The sequence below is a fragment of the Fukomys damarensis genome, unplaced genomic scaffold, assembly GCF_012274545.1.
Source record: "Fukomys damarensis isolate Sample0158 unplaced genomic scaffold, DMR_v1.0_HiC HiC_scaffold_14, whole genome shotgun sequence".
NCBI lineage: Eukaryota > Metazoa > Chordata > Mammalia > Rodentia > Bathyergidae > Fukomys > Fukomys damarensis.
In genome coordinates this window covers 73791799-73804479 of record NW_022900926.1, presented here as the reverse complement: position 1 = coordinate 73804479, position 12681 = coordinate 73791799, and the positions used below count along the sequence as shown (strand labels likewise).

General features: G+C 57.4%; 2 protein-coding genes and 1 long non-coding RNA gene across 6 annotated transcripts; 1 reads left to right on the top strand and 2 right to left on the bottom strand.

The window, feature by feature from the left end:
- Positions 1–364: 364 nt before the first annotated feature.
- On the top strand, positions 365–9863 carry Mical1 (microtubule associated monooxygenase, calponin and LIM domain containing 1). Of its 3 annotated transcripts, none has more exons than XM_010635283.3 (25): positions 365–620; positions 876–1185; positions 1283–1490; positions 1719–1823; positions 2121–2225; positions 2317–2472; positions 3015–3115; positions 3708–3965; positions 4201–4316; positions 4491–4617; positions 4802–4883; positions 5503–5650; positions 6022–6212; positions 6303–6391; positions 6517–6570; positions 6736–6819; positions 6919–7087; positions 7377–7453; positions 7744–8017; positions 8127–8221; positions 8480–8593; positions 8718–8811; positions 9041–9140; positions 9228–9301; positions 9572–9863. In XM_010635283.3, exons 1-25 carry the CDS (start codon positions 526–528, stop codon positions 9718–9720), a joined length of 3375 nt encoding a protein of 1124 aa, XP_010633585.1. In that variant the 5' UTR covers positions 365–525; the 3' UTR covers positions 9721–9863. The 3 variants fall into 3 exon arrangements, with proteins under 3 accessions (XP_010633585.1, XP_010633586.1, XP_033619331.1); XM_010635284.3 differs by having other exon boundaries at positions 374–424; XM_033763440.1 differs by lacking the exon at positions 365–620 and having other exon boundaries at positions 840–1185; positions 6529–6570.
- Positions 4302–5008, bottom strand: LOC104869898. The gene is made up of 3 exons (XR_782386.3): positions 4928–5008; positions 4725–4835; positions 4302–4379 (listed from the first exon to the last, which is right to left on the bottom strand). It is a non-coding gene; the product is annotated as an uncharacterized LOC104869898 (long non-coding RNA).
- Positions 9864–9946: 83 nt separating the features above from the next.
- On the bottom strand, positions 9947–12675 carry Smpd2 (sphingomyelin phosphodiesterase 2). 2 transcript variants are annotated; one of them, XM_033763441.1, is made up of 10 exons: positions 12551–12675; positions 12245–12341; positions 12072–12148; positions 11684–11777; positions 11440–11568; positions 11225–11307; positions 10965–11097; positions 10771–10875; positions 10439–10592; positions 9947–10348 (listed from the first exon to the last, which is right to left on the bottom strand). In XM_033763441.1, exons 1-10 carry the CDS (start codon positions 12598–12600, stop codon positions 10008–10010), a joined length of 1263 nt encoding a protein of 420 aa, XP_033619332.1. In that variant the 5' UTR covers positions 12601–12675; the 3' UTR covers positions 9947–10007. The 2 variants fall into 2 exon arrangements, with proteins under 2 accessions (XP_033619332.1, XP_010633583.3); XM_010635281.3 differs by having other exon boundaries at positions 11479–11568.
- Positions 12676–12681: the final 6 nt, after the last annotated feature.

Here is a 12681-nt window from a genome sequence, read left to right as displayed (position 1 = left end):
CCCCAGCGTCCCGCTGGCTGCGTGTGGGGGGCGTGGGGGAGAGGGGACAAGGGATGCCCTGTCCGAGACTCCTGGGAGAGCGGCCGGGCGGGCGCTCTGGGGACGGGGATGGGCCGGATCGGGGTGGGAGGAACCTGGGAGGGGCCAACCCGGCGGCCCTCGCCCCCACTCCTCCCCACGGCCCCCCAGGGTAGCTGCGGGATCTCAGAGGAAGTGTTTGGACCGCAGTCAGTACCTACTCCGCCTGTTTGCGTAGGGAGTCTGGGTGCTGGGAAGCGGAACCCACACCGGCAGAGACTGTCTCCCTCTGTCGAGAGGCAGGCACGAGTGCGGAGGAGGAAAACTTTGTCCTTGGCATGTGATACATTCCACATCCAGCGTGGCGCTGAGGCCACCAAGGGGCAGCGGCACAGGGAAGCTTCTGGTGAGAAGGGACAGTATTCGCGTCTAGCGGTCGCGCTATCACATCTGTCGCTGTCTACCGGAAGGTAGACGTAGACAGCCTGGCCGTCTGCCCTCACCACAATGGAGAAATTGCCGCGCTCCTTGCTTTCAGCTCCTGGGGGGAAGGCAGATACAATTCCTACCCTATGGGCTCCAGGGACGCCCGCACAGAGAGGGTGAGCTGGAGGCCCCCCGCGGTTCCCTGTGCCTGGGACTGCTGCTTTTTCATTTCCAAGTTTGGCAAATTTCGCTTGAACTGGACTAGAGCTACTGGACTATAGCAGGAGAGTGGGCTGGGAGGAGGAACAGAGCCAATCAGAGGTGGACCCACGCTCCCAAGAGAAATCAGCCTGCTCTTTCCTCCTCCCCTTCCTTGTTTCTTCCTCCCTTCTCAGGCTCCTCCCCTGCTTTTCCCTGTTTCTTTCCGGTAGCCGTGGGCTCTGCCCAGCTGCTCCGCTCCCCAGGAGCCCCGGGGGAGTCTCCATGGCTTCTCCCACCTCCACCAATCCAGCGCACGCCCACTTTGAGAGCTTCCTGCAGGCCCAGCTGTGCCAGGATGTGCTGAGCAGTTTTCAGGAGCTGTGTGGCGCCTTGGGGGTGGAGCCCGGTGGTGGGCTGTCCCAGTACCACAAGATCAAGGCCCAGCTCAACTACTGGAGCGCCAAGTCGCTGTGGGCCAAGTTGGACAAGCGAGCCAGCCAGCCTGTGTACCAGCAGGGGCAGGCCTGCACCAGCACCAAGGTGGATGTGTGGCGTCTGGGAGGCGGAGGGGGACAGCAGGAGGGGATAAGATGAGGCAGACAGGATGCCATGCCTGCCCTGTTCTGTGTGTTTGCAGTGCCTGGTAGTGGGTGCTGGACCATGTGGGCTGCGGGCTGCTTTGGAGCTGGCACTGCTGGGGGCTCAAGTGGTGCTGGTAGAAAAGCGCACCAAGTTCTCTCGCCACAACGTGCTCCACCTCTGGCCCTTCACCATCCATGACCTTCGGGCACTCGGCGCCAAGAAGTTCTATGGGCGCTTCTGCACTGGCACCCTGGACCACATCAGTGAGCACTGAGTTGTGGTGGTCTGGGGGGGGGTGCACTGGGGCAGGCCACTGGGTCACCGCAGACACAGAGTGAACAAGGTTCATTTTGCCAGGTGACCCTGAATACCCGGGTCCATCATCTGCAGAATGGGCAGTTGGCAGAGTGGCCTCTGAGACCTTCTTCCCCTCCGCGGCTGGGCAGCCCTGGATGACCCCTCTTCCATTCCTAATGTCCTCTCCCTTTCAGGCATCCGGCAACTTCAGCTGCTTCTACTGAAGGTGGCATTGCTACTGGGGGTGGAAATTCACTGGGGTGTCACTTTCACTGGTCTTCAGCCTCCTCCTGGAAAAGGTAAGTGTTCTGTGAGCCACACCACCAAGGAGACCTTGGCCAGTGGATGAAAAAGGGCAGGGCAGGAGCCAGCTAAGTCTCCCTCTCTGGCCCTCAGCTATCTTGGTGCAAAATGGCAACAGTATTTCTTTCCTCACTGGTCTTACTTGGCTGCTGTGAAGATATGGTCTGATGGATAGAATGTAAACCATAGAGTTCTTAACACATTTATTTTAAATAATTTCACCTGCTTGACCTGGTGAGGTCAAGGTCCCCCTGAGTTCTACACCTTTGTGCCTCTCACACCCTCTACCGCAGGCAGTGGCTGGCGTGCCCAGCTCCAGCCCAGTCCCCCAGACCAACTGGCCAACTATGAATTTGATGTCCTTATCTCCGCTGCAGGGGGTAAATTCGTTCCTGAAGGTGAGTGACTCCTTCCCTCAAAAATGCCAGGGGCCTTTCTAGGAAGTGCTACTCCTGGTCTTCCTGCCATACCACATGTCCCCACCACTAGGCTTCACGGTTCGAGAAATGCGGGGCAAACTGGCCATTGGCATCACAGCCAACTTTGTGAACCAGCGTACAGTAGAGGAGACACAGGTGCCTGAAATCAGCGGTGTGGCCCGGATCTACAACCAGAAATTCTTCCAGAGTCTTCTGAAAGCCACAGGTTAGGCCCGCTCCCCTAGCTTAACAGTGAACTGGTTCCCACCTCTCCCTCCCATCCTTCATGCAAGGAATCCCACACTTGTCCATCTCTGTGGTCTGGGAAGCAAAGGGGAAAGAACCATCCTCCCAAGGGACCAAGCAACCACAGCCCTGCTTGGCCATCCAGCTTGAAATCTCACAAAATACCTGAGAGTTTTACTCTGTACTCCTTTATGTTTTAATATGAAAGTGATGTCAAATGAAAACAAAAGTGGCACTTCAAAAGGGCCCTATGCTTACTTTGGCTCCCTACTGCGATGTGACCATGTGGTACAAGTCTCCCAGCTGCCACCCTGAGTTTCCCTGTTTGTTCCAAGCCATCAGGCCTCCTGGGCCTGGGACAGATGGTCCTTGTGTCACCAGGACTCCTGGGGCTCTGTGCATGGCTTAGCACTGCAGCCTAGGCTGAGATCACAGCTCAGAGAGGTCAGCCATGGCGGGAGAGTTTGTAGAGGTAATGCAGAAGCAGAAGAGGCTCATCTGTCCCCTGCTCTGTCTCCCCAGGGATTGATCTGGAGAACATTGTGTACTACAAGGATGACACCCACTACTTTGTGATGACAGCTAAGAAACAGTGCCTGTTGCGGCTAGGAGTGCTTCGCCAGGTGGGGCCTGGGCCCAGGCAGGGAGAGCTGAGCCTGGACAGACTCCCCCTGGGTGTGGAGGGACCCCATCCTGTCCTACCTCTGCCCTGCCATTGACTCTTATCACTACCAGCCCTGCTGCCCTGGGATCAGCATGGCAATGTGAATCCTATTCTTATACCAGCCACAGTACTACAGAGCTCCACAGGGCAGAAATTTTTGTCTCTGCTTCTTGCTGCTAATTCCCAGGGCCTAGAAAGGTACCTGCTATGTAGTAGGCACCCAATACATATCTGCTGAGTGAATGAACTCGCAGGGTGCCCAGCATGTGCCAAGTGTTGTGAGAACTTATGAGTACCTGATCAGTCAGGCATGTTGTCTCTAGATGATATATAAGCCGAGGCTCTGACAAATTCAGGTCAAGCGTGTGACAGTAATGATACTGAGGTTGGTGGGCAGAGTGGAGCCTAGGACTCCCAGCAGCAGTGAGGCAGGCTGAAATCTAGTCTTACTTCAGCTGTTGATCACTGTGAGATCTGGGCAGCCTCTTCCCTCCCCTCACCTTCAGGAGATGCACCTTCTACAGCCAAGGTTCTGATCTGTCGGCCCCTAGGATTGGCTGGAGACTGATCGGCTGCTGGGCAGTGCCAATGTGGTGTCTGAGGCTCTTCAGCGCTTTGCTCGGGCAGCTGCTGACTTCGCCACCAACGGCAAGCTGGGGAAGCTAGAGTTTGCTCAGGATGCTCACGGGCGGCCTGACGTTTCTGCCTTTGACTTCACGACCATGATGCGGGCAGAGTGTTCCGCTCGTGTGCAAGAGAAGCATGGAGCTCGCCTGCTGCTTGGACTGGTGGGAGACTGCCTGGTGGAGGTGAGGGCTTCTCGAGGCCCTGAGGTCTGGTTGGGATAGGAAATCAATCACCTATTGATGGGAGGTGAGTGTAAAAAGATCTGCTTGTTGAAGGAGGAGCTAAAGGCTGCTTGGTGGAGGTGAAAGCTGCCCAGTATGGGTTCATCCCCCACCACCACCCCTGCTGCCCCTGACGACCTGAGGAAGCTCCCACTGGATTCTCAGTGATCTGTTTCCTGTTCCTCTGACCCTGCAGCCCTTCTGGCCCCTGGGCACTGGAGTGGCCCGGGGCTTCTTGGCAGCCTTTGATGCAGCCTGGATGGTGAAGCGGTGGGCAGAAGGCACTGAGCCCCTGGAGGTGTTGGCTGAGCGGTAAGGCCTGAGCTGGGAGAGTAGTACAGATGGGGCGGGATATGGGAAAAGGAGCCAAGGGTGCTGTGGGAACAGAAAGGGGAACAGGCAAAAGGAAGTACAGACAAGGGCTGGCAGTCCTTGAGGGCCAGGAGCTAATGGGTGCTGCTCCATTCACACCCACACCCCCCGCAGTGAGAGCCTGTACCAGCTTCTGTCACAGACATCCCCGGAAAACATGCACCGCAACGTGGCCCAGTATGGGCTGGACCCAGCTAGCCGCTACCCCAACCTGAACCTCCGGGCTGTGACCCCCAACCAGGTGAGATCCCCCCACATACCCGTCCTCGGCTTCCTAAGCGAGTCCCCCTCCTCTAGGCCAGCCCTTTCCTGCCCAGTCACAGCACCCTGGGTGGGGGTCAGTCTTACCCAAGGCAGATCCCTCCCCATGGGCACAGGGTGCCAGTCAGCTGCCTGGAGACCTGAGAGGGGCTGGGCTGTCTTAGGTGCGAGACCTGTATGACGTGGTTGCCAAGCAGCCTGTGCCAAAGAAGAGTGACAAGCCTGACACGGGGGATCTGACCAGCGGTGAGCAGGCCTTCCTCCTGGGGATGTGCAGAGTATTTACCAACCTGAATGCTGCAGCCTCGAGGCACTCAGCCTGCAGGAGCACTCACTGTTTGGTGGTGCAGTGGAAGGGCGGCGACCCCCAAGCAGCGCCAACCTTAGGAGGATTTCAGTGTTTTATCAACCACCACACCAGCAGCAGGGCCTTGCAGTAGCTGTTCTGCCAACTTCTTCCAGCCTTACAAACCCAAAACTGCCTTTATTTGCGCCTTCAAGCCTGTTTCTCCTCTCAGTTCACAGCCTTCTGCCTTCTGTGTGGCCAACAGTGATTTCATTCTTCCACGTCATTCGTTCCCTCACTTTATGCCAAAAGGGATTTTTTGCGAGGCAGGTGGCTGAGGGTTTTTTTGTTTTGTTTTATTTTTTGCTTTTTGGTACCAGGGATCAAGCTCGGGACCATGCTCTTGCAAAAAGAAATTTTTTAAAGTAAGAATGGAGATGAAGGAGGTGCTTCTGGCTTTGAGCATTAGGCTGATGCCCGGGACAGGTGGGTGGGTCCCCGATGCCAGCTCGCATATCCAGCTGCACTCCAGGGGTGGGGCAGAGGGGACCTTGGGCACAGCACAGCTTTGTTTCCCAGGGTCAGCAGGCACCCAAGAGGAGCTGCTATGCTGGTGCCAGGAAAAGACGGCTGGCTACCCAGGAGTCCACGTCACCGACTTGTCTTCCTCCTGGGCTGATGGGCTCGCTTTGTGTGCCCTGGTACACTGGCTGCGGCCCAGCCTGCTGTGAGTCAGGGAGCAGCACAGGGTCCCTCGCAGACTGTACCTCTCTTGTGTGCCCCTGCCTTCCTGGTAGAATCAGCACACCCAGTCCTAGCCCCTCCCCGCCACCTACCTCTCTTGTCCTCGGAGAGGGCATCCTCTCCTGACTCTGCCTGCCCCAAGTCTTGACAGAATTGAAGGCATTCAGAGAGGCAAGAACTGTGAGTAGGTCAGGGGTCCCAAGGCTAGAAGTGCTTGTCATGGGGAGGAAGCAGAGAGAACAAATAAACCACGTCCTGGCCTTCTTTCTGGGTCCCCCAGCTCCTGCCTGCTGCCCCTCTCCCTGCCTCTTCCTGCTAATGAACCCATTGGCTTCTCTCCCTCCCACCACACAGGGAACCCTCAGAGCTGCAGGGCTTGAGGGCTCTGGAAGTGACTGCCTGGGCACTGAAGATAGCTGAGCATGAGCTGGGCATCACACCGGTGGTGTCTGCACAAGCAGTGGTGGCCGGCAGCGACCCCCTGGGCCTCATCGCCTACCTCAGTTCCTTCCACAGTGCCTTCAAGGACACCTCTGGCAGCCCAGGTGAGCTGGAGGGCAGGTGGGTGGGTCCGGGTGCTGGAGGCGAGAGGGGAGAACGGCCCTCCTACCCTGACACCCAGACGTGGCCTGCAGGTGTGGTCAGCAAGGCTTCTCCTGGGACTTCCAGTGCGGTATTATTCCTTGGCAAACTCCAGAGGACGCTGCATCGCAGCCGGGACAAGGTTTGGTCTGGGCAAGGTTGGGGACAGGGGAGGGAGGTGCCCAGTGAGGTCCCTGGAGCTATGGCGAACATTCAGAATGGGAGACAGGGAGGCTGAGGCTCCGGGCCTTGTGCTTACATCTGTAGGACTTGTTGCAGGAAAGCAGGGAGGATGCTGGTGGCAAGAAGCCTCGCTTGCAGGTAAGTGTAAGTGGGGACAGATTCCCCTTCCCTGTTCTGTTCCCCATCTTGCTCTCCACCCCAGATCTTACACCCATCCTCACTCCCTTCTCTCCCAGCCCTTTCTGTAGATTTGCAGTATCCTTTCCTCAGGTGACCCTGCCCGCTGTGCACTTACCTTCTTAGGTGGAGGCTGACACCCCAAGTACCGAGGAGCAACCTGCACCGGAGCCCAGTGTACCCCTGAAACCCCCGTCCCAGCAGCAGGAGGTGAGTGCTGCTTGTAGCAGAGACCTAGGGAGGGCAAGGATGAAGGGCTTTGGGGAAGACCTGCAAGTGGCCTTGGCGCTGATTGATCCTGTGCTCTAGGAGTCTGCGCAGGCCAGTGCCAGGGACCTGTGTGCCCTTTGTGGGGAGCACCTCTACATCCTGGAACGCTTCTGTGTAGATGGCCATTTCTTCCACCGGAACTGCTTCCGCTGCCGTGCCTGTGAGGCTACGCTGTGGCCAGGTGGCTATGGGCAGCACCCAGGAGATGGTGAGCAGGTGTCGGAGGTCTGGGCCCGGCTCCACCTGGGGGCAAGGAGCTTGAGGGTGGAAAGAGCGGGGTTCTGGGCATGAGGTGGAAACAGGCTTAAGCTGGCACTTTCTTCCTGAATCTTGGGTCTTCTATCCCCTCCAAAACCCCAGTTCTAAAGACCAGGGCTGCCACAAATGTTCCTGCAAGTCCATTGTCCTGTGCCCCCACCCCCACCCCACCTTCCCTGTGAAAGTGTCTGGCATTAGGTTGCCATTACGGATGCCTTCACCCCCTCCACCCTCCCCAGGATATTTCTACTGCCTTCAGCACCTGCCCAGGACAGGCCACAAAGAAGATATCATGGATGGAAGCCCCAAGAGCCCGGTAAGGACTGTGAAAGCGTGGGTGTACAGAGGCATGGCAGGAGGTAAAGGGTCTCTCTGGTGTAGCACTTTGCTGGGGCTAAAGGAAAGCTGTATTTCTCCGGACTAGTGAGCCGCCTGAAGGCTGAGATGCTTGTCTGGCTTTACTTAATGCTGTAACCCAGGATCCAGAACAACTGCCTGGGACGACATCCACCTGATAGTGTTAAGTGAATGAATGGCACAGCCCAGAATGGCCTCAGTCCCCACCTTGGGCAGGTCCCTAACCAGACCACGTGGTGGCTTTTCCAGGAACTCCCCGTGCTGGATGAGAATAGTGTTCCACCAGGCCCCTCGACTCCCACAGCCCTGCAGGAGGCCAGTCCTGTCCCATGCCCCAGCCAGCCTGCCCGTCGGCTGATCCGTCTCTCCAGCCTGGAACGCCAGCGCCTGTCTTCCCTCAACATTAATCCCAGCCCAGAAGTGGAGCCTCCACCCAAGCCACCCCGTAGCTGCTCGGCCTTGGCACGCCAGGCCCTGGAGGGCAGCTTTGTGGGCTGGGGTGTACCAGTCCAGCGTCCACTTGGTAACTACTGTTCCCACGGATATGCTGACCCAGGACAGGGCGGGGGTCCTGAGACTCCTTAAGGGAGATCAGGGGGATACCAGGTTGTGTCTCCCTCTTTTCTGCTCAGTTCTTGAGGCCATGGAGGAGGAAAAGAGTCCCTCCTCTAGTGAAGAGGAAGAAGAGGAAGAGGAAGATGAGCCTTTGGAGTCAGACTTGGAGCAGGTGACTGGCAGGAATCTGGCCACCTACATGGCCGTGGCCAGCATCTATCCCTCGGGTACTGCCCGCCCCCACTGCAGGAGAAACTTCAGCCCACACCTTCCTCTGCGGAAGTTCTCACCCAGTCTGACTTTTATGCCTTTGAGCCTCCATCTCGCCTACCAGTCCACTTCCAGCCTAGATTCTTTTCTGCCCCTCCAGACAGGGCTTCCCCCCACGCATTGCCAGGCCCTATCCCTGACTGCTCCAACGCTCCCACAGGCCCTGCTGACCTTGGCTAAGAACACAGGCACCATGAACAAATACCCAACATGGCGCCGGACTCTGCTGCGCCACGCTAAAGAGGAGGAGATGAAGAGGTTCTGCAAGGCCCAGGTAAGGCTCTGGGGTTGTCAGGTGTTCTGACAGGGTCACACTTCTGGGCCAGGGACCAGAGCTCCTCTAGGACTCTGTCTCAAAGGAGCAAAGACTCTAGGGCCTCCTGTCTTGTACCCCTCAGGCCATCCAGCGGCGACTAAATGAGATTGAGGTTGCTCTGAGGGAGCTGGAGGCTGAGGGCGTGAAGCTGGAACTGGCCTTGAGGAGCCAGAGCAGTGAGTAAAGACAGGAGGGGGACAAGCCAGCCCCCGGCCCCCAGCCCTCATCGTCGGACACCATTCAGCCCTCAGCAATCCCCTGACCCACCAAGCTCTGGCCCACAGCAGGGCCCACGGCCATGCTGCATAGCTCTGACATGCATACCCCCAATACCCTCCTTTCCCCAAGTCTGTTCCCCAGTACACCTCAGTGACCTCTCCCCTAACTTCTCTTCCTTCCGGTCAGGTTCACCAGAACAGCAAAAGCAGCTCTGGTTAGAGCAGCTGCTGCAGCTGGTCCAGAAGAAAAATAGCCTGGTGGCTGAGGAGGCCGAGCTCATGATCACGTAAGGCAGGGGGACGGCGCCAGTGGCACATGAGATAGGCCCCAGCACCCTTCACAGCTGTGCCTCTTCAATCCCTGACCTTCACAGGGTACAGGAACTAGACCTAGAGGAGAAGCAGTGGCAGCTGGACCATGAGCTGCGGGGCTACATGAACCGGGAAGGTAAGTGGGATGCCTGTGACCTTGGATACTGACCAAGCAACAGTCTTCTGGTCCATGTAGCTTGGGCAGTTGGAACTCCACGGCTCCCATTCTTTAAGTTCAGTCAGAGGTGCAAAGTTAGGCATCAGCATGGTGGCTGCTGCTAACTGGTGTAGACGTCTTCTAATATTGCAGGCTAGGAAACAAAGCCTGCTTATGGAAATCACAGAGGCTGGGATTAGATTGTGTCTCTCCTGCCTCCGTTCTCTAAGCTTTGCCTTCCCCCTTTAGAAACCCTGAAGACAGCTGCGGATCGGCAGGCTGAGGACCAGGTCCTGAGGAGGTTGGTGGATGTAGTGAACCAGCGGGATGCCCTCATCCGCTTCCAGGAGGAGCGCAGGCTCAGTGAGCTAGCCTCAGGAACAGGGTCCCTGGGCTAGAGGAGGCTGGGCTGCCTGCCTTCTTCCCTACAAGATGGGCTCGTGCCAGGACAGTGCCACCCCCACTCATTTGGGCTGTGTGCAAAGGGGGCTTAACTGTTTCCAATAAAAATGTTTGTGCCACAAACAGGATTTAGGCTGCATGGAGGTGAGAGGTGGGAGCCCAAAGGTGACCAATGCAACAGCCACACCAAACCTTGGCGCTACAAGGAAGAAGGAAGACCACTGAAGTATCAAGCTTTATTATTCCTCAGCTCTGTCCTTGTCCAGCTGGCCCAGGAATGGGGCTAGCTGAGGCTCTGGGTACAGTCCTGGGCCTCCTTTGCCTTTCCCAGCACATGCTGGAGCTCAGCCTGAACCCTACCTAAGCTTTTGGCTTCCTGCATGTGGAAGAGGGAGACTGCACCTGCCCCTAGCACCAGTCCTACACTGGGGCTCCAGAGCAGTATGGCCACTTCCCTGGCCCCTTCCCCTGTTGCCAGCACACACAGTAACACCAGGAAAAGCAGCCCCAGACCAGTCACATAGCTGGCGAAGGCAGTCCACCAGCGAGCTCGAGCTATGCCCAGCCCCAGCTCCATCCAGGCCTCCCTTAGCACTCTGATCAGTGATGATGTCTCTGCTGGTCCTAGACGAGAGAGGGCAGTGGGCAAGAGGTCAGTGTGGAGGGGTTACCTTGAGGTGAGGAAGAGTTAAGGAAGAGGGCAGGGTGACTAACCGTGGGGAGGGCTGGGGTCCTGTTCAGGGGGGCCATGCCTCACACACAAAGTTGCCATGAGGGCCTCATGATCAGAGAGTGGGGTGTCATTGTGGGGGTGATGGCCAGTAGTGGTCTTGAGAGTCTTACAGGAGATGTAGAACCCAGAAACCGCCTAGGAAAAGTAAGTACTAGACAGCTTACATTGGAGGGGATCTGCCCACAGGAGCCCCTCCCAGCATTCCATTCTCAGTCATCAGTGGCCTGAGACAAGACTGCTGAACAAGGGATCAGGACAGGCTGGTGACAGAGACAGACAGGGGGTGAAGCCAGGCTGAGGGAAGGATCCTGACCTTGTAAAGCACATAATCAATTCGAATGCCAAAGGGAAATGGGCCCAGGTCCTGCTGGCTGACGTAGCAGTTCTGCTTTATCATGGTGTAGCCTTCTTCAGGGCCCTAGAGGAACAGCCAGCTGGGAGTAGGACTTGGGGGCAAGAGAGGGATGAGAAGCTGGGGACATAGGCAGGAAATAGGCAGGTTCTCACGTTGAAGTCTTGGGTCTTGAGGTAGGCGTCATGTAGGCCTGTGTACTCCTTCAGCAGGCAGCAGCCCAGGTCTCCTGGGTGCATGTTGAGGTCCCCACACAACAGAACCACATCTGCCTTCTTGGATGTGTGGCTGAGGGAGCCAGGTTGGTGAGAAAGGAAAGCTTCCCTTGCCACCTCTACTGTATAAGTGGAGCCCTGGCCACCCCTTGGGCCCTGGGTCCCATCCCACTTCCCCTGTCAAGCCCAGGCTCACACACTGGATGAACTGGGCCAGTTCCCAAGCTTGGGCTACACGATGTGTTAGGTAGATGTCCTTCTGTCGGTTGTATTCGGCATGCAGCTGAGTGAGATAGATGAGATTACAGCAGATAGGACCAAGGGTCCCAGGGGCTCGCCTAAATCAAGCAGTCACCTAGCATGGTGTCTGAGATGGAATAGGTAGACCTTAGGAAACCCAGATCCCACACCTCACCCTCATGCAGCACAGCTGGGCACTGCTGGCTTCACTCACATGGGTCACGTAGGCATTCAGCACCACTCCACTGAGATGGAGCACCAGCAGCCCCACGGCCTTCCCACAGAACCAGTCACCATGATGGATCTGCGGGGAGGAGGAAGCAGGCACTCAGGGCACAGCCACCTTCCTGCCTACCCTGCGACCCTAGGAGGGCTGCCTCTTCTGCCTGTGTTAACCAGGTGGAAGAGGGGAGGCTTACCATATACGGGTAGCCATTGAGGGTGTAGATGTGCTGGCAGATTTCCTGGATTGGGTGTTTGGAGAAGACACAGAGGCCACTGCCAATGATGCCACTGAAAGCGAAGCCCTGCTTAATAATCAGAACAGCAAGGAGGGAAATTCCCAGCCCTCTGCTCAGCTCTTGTCTCCAGCTGAGAACAGCTACTTTTCTTGGACCAGCCCCAGAACAAAACACCAAAGCCTTTGCAGGGAATGAGGGGCCGCCTGCTAATAGGCTGAGAAGGGCTGACTAGATAGGACGCCCTGGTTCAGCCTCTCCTGCTCCCTCACAAGGGTGCAGGCAGAAGAGGGAGTGTGGGCGGGACCAAGAGCCTCCTGGCTGAGGACAGGTTCGGCAGGCTTCTCACCTCTTGAAGTAGTGTGCAGCTGGGTATATCACAGCCAGCTTCTGCCTTAGGTACTGGAAGTCTTGCTCACTCCACACCTGAGGGAAGGGTGAGGATGTCCACCTGGCCTCTTTCTGAGGGCCCTGCTGCCCTCTTCCCAGCCTGGGATCCCCACTAGGGCTGCACAACCCCACCTCCTCTAAGAGGGCTAGGTCGAAGTTCTCCGTGTTCAGAAAGTCTCCCAGGCGTTCAATGCGGTCGGCCCTGTGCTTGCTTACGTAGGGAATGTCCCTAAGGAAAAGAAGGGCAGGGCCAGGGAAGGTGACTGCTGGCACCATCAGAGCTGGGGCCAGGTGGGAAGGGGCGGTTAGGGCTCGCCTCTCACCCCAAGATCACAGGACAGGAGAGGGTCGTTGTCCGGCAGCAGGAAGGCCGGCCTCCTCCTGGAAGTGCAGGTGCAAGGAAAGAGGCCCTCAGGCCGCACCCGCGGGCTCACTCACCAGCAGTTGAGGTTGAAGACCCTCAGTCGCAGAGAGAAGTTGGGCTTCATGATGCTCCGGGACCGGACCAGCGGCCTCCCCGGCCACTCAGCGGAGGAGGCGCGCACAGGTGGCCGGCGTCGCGTACAGGT